General features: G+C 38.1%; 1 protein-coding gene across 1 annotated transcript in view; it reads left to right on the forward strand.

Annotated features, from left to right (window-relative positions):
- Positions 1-6,255, forward strand: part of LOC124153380 — a 328,088-nt gene extending 321,833 nt beyond the window's left edge. The window contains exons 13-15 of the mRNA XM_046526497.1: positions 2,589-2,795; positions 2,905-3,001; positions 6,124-6,255. Of these exons, the coding sequence (XP_046382453.1) occupies positions 2,589-2,795; positions 2,905-3,001; positions 6,124-6,215 (396 nt within the window). The 3' untranslated portion in view covers positions 6,216-6,255. The remainder of the gene's footprint in view (positions 1-2,588; positions 2,796-2,904; positions 3,002-6,123) is intronic.
- The last annotated feature ends 1,980 nt before the right edge of the window (positions 6,256-8,235 follow it).

Genomic DNA, 8,235 nt, shown 5'->3' on the forward strand with positions numbered 1-8,235 from the left:
TTGAAGTCATTTTCATTCAGTGTAGCTCAGTTACTTCCCATTATTGGTGCTTCTTGGTAGAAGCTCTCACGGGTAATTGCAGCTTTGAGATGTCTTTTGGACGTACTCCACATATTATAGTGTTTCTTAGAAATTGAACCATTGAACTGAAATTTTGGTGATGAATTAAAGTGATGAATTGCTCATCAAAATTTCATGAGTACACTTAGCAAAAAAATATGGGCAGCCGGGTGTATGATTCCATTTTATAGGTGATTGCTCCTTCAGGAAAGATCTATGGACCAATTTTGTTGAGTTGTTAACCAAACTGAAAGGTAGAATAATTGGTTCAATGATTTTGGATGCCATATCTTTTATAGTTGATAAGCCTGACAACTTTTGGCACCCATTGGATGCTTCATCAAACATTTTCTTACGAATAGATTTTTAGGGTCATTCATGAAATTTATTTAAAGCTTTCTGGGAAGGGCTTTATCCTGTGTAATCAACGGTGGACCTCAAGAGTTGTAGGAAAAAGTTGAGCTGAGCTGTTATGCATTTGGATGGATTTGGATGGATTTGACCGATTCAAAATTTGAGGACCAAATTATGGTGCTGTGAGACCTATTTGAGTCCTAATCAGTGGCGCTGACTCCATGAGGCCTGAGAGGGCCTCAAACCCCTCTAAAAGTTGTTATGGGGGTGAGGAAAAAGTGTCACGCTTGCTTATTTTCCTCGGAGGTTCCAGTAATCTAGAGTCGAGTTTTCAGGGTTCTCATGCTGATCAAATGACTCTTCTAAAATGCTTTTAAAAATGTTAAAACTCACTACATATATTTAAAATTTCCCAGGGTAAGACCCGGTATGAGCCCCCCAATATTTTTTTGTCAGCACCTCTGGTCTCAATAGGCAAATTGAGGGGTGTGAGTTGACCACAGCAGCCATGGAATTTCCCCCTCAATACAACCAATGCACAGCAATACAGTGTGAGCACTCAGGCGTATCTTGAAGAGGCCTTTTCAGGGACTACTTACCCTCGTCACTGATTGGCAGGAGCTTAAATATTAGGTCTAGGTGGCCAATGGTGTGCTGTGAGACGATTCAAAAGCCCCTACATAATGCCCACTCATGGGTGGAGTTTTGAGGGGTCAGGGATAGCCTGGCCCCTCCAAATTGAATGGTAATTTGTCCAAAAAAGTACCAAACCTGTGCATTCAAGTACAATGAAAACAAAAAGCATCAAAATTTAAAATAAATTTTGGATTACTTTTATGAAATTTACTTAGGCTATGGCATATGCCCCTGTTCACTGAGGGGTGTTGCATAGCCCCTAAAGCCTCAGTAGGATTGCTGGCCCACACAGCACAAAGCTCTAAACTTTGGCCATGCATCCACTCACCTTTTTCCATTCAGTTTACATATCCAACGTAGCAGTCTGCTTCTGTAGAGAGTGAGAGATCACTCCCCCTGAATCCACCCAATTGGTATTTGATGCATGACAGTTAGACAAAATGTTTTATCATTTTGATTTAAACCAATGAATTAGTCCAAAATTGCTGCTTGAGGGAGTTTCAATTCTGTTCACAGTGCTGAGTCGGATAATTGATATCCAGGGGTGGGTTCAGCATCAAATTTAGGGGGGGTCTTAACCTGGGTCCAGGGAGTATGGATTACCCCCTCCACTGGGATAGAGGGGCATTCTCCCACGTAAGCTTTTCTTAAACTTCCATTTTTTATGCATTTAGGAGCCTGAAATTTCATTTCTAATCTGATCAACAGGCAAAATTGAACACATAGAAATTTATGGATAAAAACCTATTAAAGTAATAAAATTTTTTTTTGATAACATTTGAGGGAGGGTCATGACCCCAGTGACCCCTCCAAATTTGCCCCTGGTAAAGATAAATATTAGGGATGGTCGGATCGGATACCTCAGATCCAAATATTCACGGATATTGCCCTTCATCGGATACATTGGATCCAGAGTCGCGGAAGACATCGGATCTGGATCTGAAATTTTGAATAATAGCTTCAGTGAATGCAACGACCCATAAGGGGGGAAGGAGTTCCGATTCTCTCTTCGAGTGCGCCATCGCTCGCGATTCTTGTCCTACTCATGAACCGTTTTGTTTGAAAGCTCTCGCAGAGGTTACATACAAAATAATACTGGCACATAGTTTGACTCTTCCCAAGAGATTGAACCATCATTGGGGGAATTTCAGCATCGGGAATTTGAAAATGCATTTGGATCCGAAAATATCCAATCCGAAAGATCCGGCTCCAAAAATCGAGGAATCCGGATCCGAAAAAAATCCTGGATCTGTCCATCCCTAATAAATATGTAATTCCATTTTACTTCCTTGATGATGATGAATTTTAATATTGAACTTCAGTGCATAGAATGCATTTAAGGGAGAGAATCATTAGCTTATGTAGTAAAGGACATAAGCTAATGATTCTATCCCTTGGAGTATACTCTTAACGGCATCAAAAGGCCTAAATTCTTAATGTTCATCAAATTATTTTTTTTTGTTGCCTTTGTCTTCCTCATATACTTGGTAATATTTTACCTACGTATATTTACCCATTACTAATGCATACCTTTTCAGGATCCAGAAGTTGAGGAGGGCTCTGTGGCAGAGAAATCCATTGCGTGCTTCTCTGAAGGTGAAGTAAAGTTCAAATCATCCCATGGCTTAAAAGTTGTCAATCTGGACAGCGTGAGTGTGGGAGAAGTGGTCTCTGGGAGGTTGGCTGAGACGGCGACTGATTTGCAATTCTTTGACAGAGGTGCCTCACCTTCTTCATCTAAACCTGTAAGTTGTGAGGATCAGGTTCTAGCATAGCTCAATTGTGGATAGATACTTGTCAACTTGATTTGAATTCTTCTGTTTGCTTCAATTAATTGATTTGGCTCATTTGCAGGCATTCGGATTCGGACTGGCCGAGTCTTGGAGTGAGGGGGAGATAAGAGACAAATGGACTTTGATTCATTCGAATCCATCATCCTCAGTTGCCTCAGGTAAATAAATATTTTTAGGACTTCATTACCCACCAGGAGTAATTCCTCAGTGATCAATGGATGTTTCCACTGCCGAATGTAATGTCAGCCCCTCAATTTCATGGCCCCAAATTCCAGGCACTGAGTAGAGCTTATTTTCTGGTGCCTGAATGGGAATGCTATTTGTTTAAAGGGTGGGAGGAGATATCACTCCCACTCAAATTGTCTTTTTTGAATGACGTTTTACTTGTTTGGAACTTAAAATTTCTACGCTCAGACCCTATCAAATTCCAAATTTTACCTCTGTATGCCCCCAGACGTTATTAATTTTAGATGTGATGTAAATGCAGGGAAACATTGACGGAGGCCTATTGTGTGGGCTCTGAAAATATCAGGGTGATGACGTGAGATTTGAATGAGTAATAGGTGCCAAAGAATACAGAATACGAGGGGTGGAGAGGTGACACTTCCCCTTCATCCACAAATGGCCTCCTTCTGCCCCTACCACTCTCATTTCAATTCAGTCAATGGCCAAAATGGCCAACAAACCAATCACACAATGGTAATGACGTTAATGTCGTGGCCCCTATTTCCTCTCTCCCCAATCACATCCATTTCAATCTTTTCTTTCACATTTTTCTCACATTAACAGTGTTACATTTCTATCATTTTCATTATAATGCTGCACAATTGGTTAGATCCTAACATATTAATTACTATACACAGGGGCGGATCCAGGATTTCTTTCTGGGAGGGGCACAAGCAAGGCCGTATCCAGGATTTTGTTCTGGGGGGGGGGGGGGCACAAGGATACCTCGTAATACAAAACGAACGAAATTATAATGGGACCGTATTAAAAATCTATCATATTTTTAAGGATCTGGGGGGGGCACGTGCCCCCGTGCCCCCCCCCCCCCCTGGATCCGCCTATGACTATACATATTATATTAAATTTCATCAGATTTTTATAATGAAATACCAATTTTTTCATTCTTGTTTCTGTCTGCATCAAAAGAGAAGAAGGTACATGACATTTACTTTGTGTTTTCAATGATTGATTTGTTAAGATCTGTTGATAAGATGATCTGTTTGGTTTCTCTCTCCCTGTCTGACTCACTTGACCGTGTTGCTTTCAGCAAACTACTATCCAAGTATAGCATTGAGCTTTCCTTTGCTCATGAATTCTGCATTTAATGACATTAGTGCATGGAGGGTAAGCCCCTGACAGTGGTGTAGTCAGGGGGGAGGGGTCCTGGGGATCCGAATTCCTCCCAAAATATAAAAATAGGGGAGAGTGGGGCAAAACCGACCTGCTAACCTTTTTCATGAGTAATTTGGCTTTCTGCTACAAATGTTTACACAAAATTAGCGTAATTGCAATATTTACCATTTAAAGAAATAAAATACTGATGCATTATTCTCTACTGATACAGGTTAAATTTAAATGAATTTTTTTTCTAATACTGACAAAATGACGGTTTTGCCCCTCTGGTGGGGCAAAACCCACACCCATAGGTTTTACATTTAAAAAAGTTTATAATGCTATTTTTGGGAATTTATGTATCAAAACTCACTGTTTTTACAATGCACAGCAATATTTATTAATTAAAAATGAGAAATTAACACTGCGTGAGTTTAGATGTACATTTTAGGAACAAATGTCACGTATGAAATTGTCATCCTCTTCTTCACAATTACCGCACGCCTCATGAGCCCATCCTTTACATTTCAAACACTGAATCCACCCCTCCCTCTCTTTAGACCTTGAATATAATTCATTGCAAAATATGCATGCCGCCTCGTCTTCTTCACATTCGTACTCATCTTCGAAAGCATTGGTTTTCATTTTCTTCGACTTCACTTTGTACATTTGGGGGGCTGTGGCTTGGAAAGCAAGATTTCTTTTAGAACCCTTTTTTTATTTTTATCATTCTTCGCCGCTGTTCCTTTGTTTTTAGCTTTCATTCTTTCCTTTTTAATATTGATCTTTTTCTCCTCCTTTTTCTCTCGTCTTCCTCCAGTTTTAATTTATAAGGTGACGACATACAGCCTCCTTTCTTTTTAATTCTTTCCTTTTCTTGTGGAGGGGGCATGAGTAGTTTGGGTGAAATTTGTTTCCACACACTTTTTTCCATCGGAAGGGGTTGGAGATAACTTGACGCCGATATGTAATAGATAATAATACAGGGGAAAAAAGTACATTGTATAAAATGTAAAATAATTAAAAATATCATATAAAATGTAATGTGGCAGTTTAAAAACTCAATTTAATGCGGAAGAAGCCGCAACGGGTACAGCTAGTACTTAATGAATTGGGTTCTATTATTTTATTAGGTATAGTGAAGCACAGCTGATAAGTTGAAATATGTTCTGTTGACGGTTTTGCCCCTAGGTACACAGTAAAACAAATATGGCAATTTGAGGTTATCCAAAATCATTAGCTAAGCTACTCGTACGTTAAAATATAAGTAAACACAGTAAATAAACTCATGTACTCACCTTCGCTAAACCAGATTGTGGTAACACTTCTCATAATCAAAATAAATATGACATTAAAGTTGTAAAAGAAACTGGTTAAAACTTCAGAACTCTACGTAACCCCAACATCGTCAAGCATGCCAACGAAACCAAGCTCGATCTGCACGTAATGGCGGCCTCTTCAACTAGTTCATAGTTTTGCCGCTGGATAACAACACCTACTGGGGAATATTAAAGGGGTCGGTTTTGCCCCACTCTCCCCTGCAGTTGTTTTCCTTCATAAAAGAAAAAAAAGTATTGAAAAATCATGAATTTACAAAATATTTCTTTAACGAATGAAGTTTTTCAAGTATGAAAAGTGTTAAAATTAGTTTAAAACCCTCTACTTAGTACTTACCCTGTTTTTCAAAAATGTTCACCCCTGGTTTTGGACCCCCTATCTCCCCAAATGAAATTCCTGGCTACACCACTTTCTCCTTGCACTAAATACGTCAATGAGATGACAAATTTAAATTTGAAATGAAGATATGATAGTTAAACAGTGGAAGTATACGACATGCAATAAAATTTTTTATTGGGCAAAAATTTGATTGATGAGATACTTGATTATAAAAGAAGGTGGTTGAAAGCGCCGTATGTATTTATTAAAATCTCTCATTTTGCAGATGCCTCAAAGTCTTTGGGAGAAATCAGTGAGAAAGTAATTGGCAGCATTTCCAGTGAAGGAGAATTAATGCTGAGTGATCAAGAGAAGTGAATAAACTGATTCCATACGTACATTGTACTTAAAACATTCTTAAGTGTTAAAAAAAATCTCATCACATTATAGCTCCATTATCTCAATCTTGCAACAGAATAATGTGCGGTTACAAGGTATGAAACCTAATAGTTAATCACACCTATTCTGAAGTGTTCCTACTATCAGTATTAGGAGATTCACAAGAGTCACCTCTTGTACTTTCTGTTCTTGCAACAATCTACACATTATAATACCCACAGAATTACATTTTTATGATGGCATTTTTTTAACTGAAAATGTGGGGTGATTTTGAACTGTTGAAAAAATAATTTTGGCATAAGGGATTTCTATTCCATGGACACTAGAAAATAAATAAAGATTGAATAATTTTTTGAATTTGTGGCCATTTTTGAATCAAATCAATGGAATGTATGTGGTAGTGATCAAGAGAAAGGATGAAAAAATTCCTGGATATGACTTCTAAATAATGTTCTCTCTCACAGATTCAAATCGCAAGCAATTGAATGACTTAACGCTAGACCAATTCTAACACCCTTTTATGCCCCTAGTGGGTCAATTTTACCCAATATGACCAGGTTTGCATATTTATTTCAAAATACTTAATTCCTTCCCAGTTTATTTATTAATGTCGTTTACAAAATCATTTTGGAGGGTATTAGAAAATTTAATTAGACAAAAAATATTAAAATTGTAGTTGTTCAACAATTTCTATGGTGTTATGGGAAACTGGCTTCGACAAATTTGTGAATAGTTATCACTTTTCCTCTGATCGGTTTGGGAGTTGCAATGAATTGCAATGGTATCAGGTTAAAAAAAATACACTAACATTTTGGCAAAAAATCAGCATAGAACACACTGTTACATTGAATATAAATGAACAGTAGAAAGGCTTCAATTGAATTTGAAAGTCTGGATCAAAATGACCCATCCTGGTGTGGCATGTGTAAGTGATGAGAAAAAATAGAAATAATAATAATATCAGGTCTAACTTTTGCACAGTGGTAAACCAAACTAAATAATTAAAATTCATGAAATATGAGTGTAAAATTTTTCTTTGTTTCAAAATGATCAACATAAATATTCCCTTTTGGGTCAAATTGACCCATCCGGGCATTCTTGTGTTAAAGCTCCAAATGTGAGAGAAGGTTGAGTTGTAATTATCGTAAAGTGTAGCACTCCGCGTAAAAAATTTTTCACTGAAGAACATGCCTCTCTTTTGTGAGGGTACATGAACCACCCCCTCAAATTTGCTGCTGAATCCACCCCTGATTATGAAGTCATAGATGCAGTGGTGCAGCGAGGGGGGATTTTGGCAGATAAACCCCCCCCCCCCCCAGAGCTCAGAGAAACTTTTAAGTTTAATCCATTTTACTTCATTTGATTAATATACTTATAGAAGAGTGTACGGATTAATAAAATATCCCTTAAATAGCCATAAAACTAACAGTTTTGAAACATTTATCTTTAAAAATTTCTGGGGGAGGGCCCCCACACCTCCCGCTTATCCTGGTGGGTATACCACACACCCCAGGTCTAATTGCGCCTAAAGCCCCCCTAGCCTTAATTCCTAGCTGTGCCCTTGCATAGATGCACCACGACTTTCACCCCAAAATCATTTCCATGGGCTGAACGCCAGTTTCCTCATGGTGTAAAGCATCAACACTGCTAAAACATTATTTAATCACAATGTGGTAAGTTTGCTCTTGTAAACTTCTTCAGATATAAATTATAAATTTTGTCGTGTTACAGTGCCCCAGATCATGGTTCTCACAAGGTTCATGTATGGTAACGGAGACCCAGGTCCACAACTAGGGTGGGGCAGGGGGACACATGCCCTGGGCAGTGTTTCAGAGGAAGGCAAAATTTTAAAAGTTTGTTGAAAAAATTATTTAATTTTAGTGCCCTCCCAAAACAATTAAAAAATAGATAAGATTTTTGATACGTTTATAATTATGTTCGTTTTATATTGTGTGTTACGGAGGCTCAATCATTTAATTCTCTATTAATAACTTTCATA

Source organism: Ischnura elegans, chromosome 2, assembly GCF_921293095.1.
Source record: "Ischnura elegans chromosome 2, ioIscEleg1.1, whole genome shotgun sequence".
Classification (NCBI taxonomy): Eukaryota; Metazoa; Arthropoda; class Insecta; order Odonata; family Coenagrionidae; genus Ischnura; species Ischnura elegans.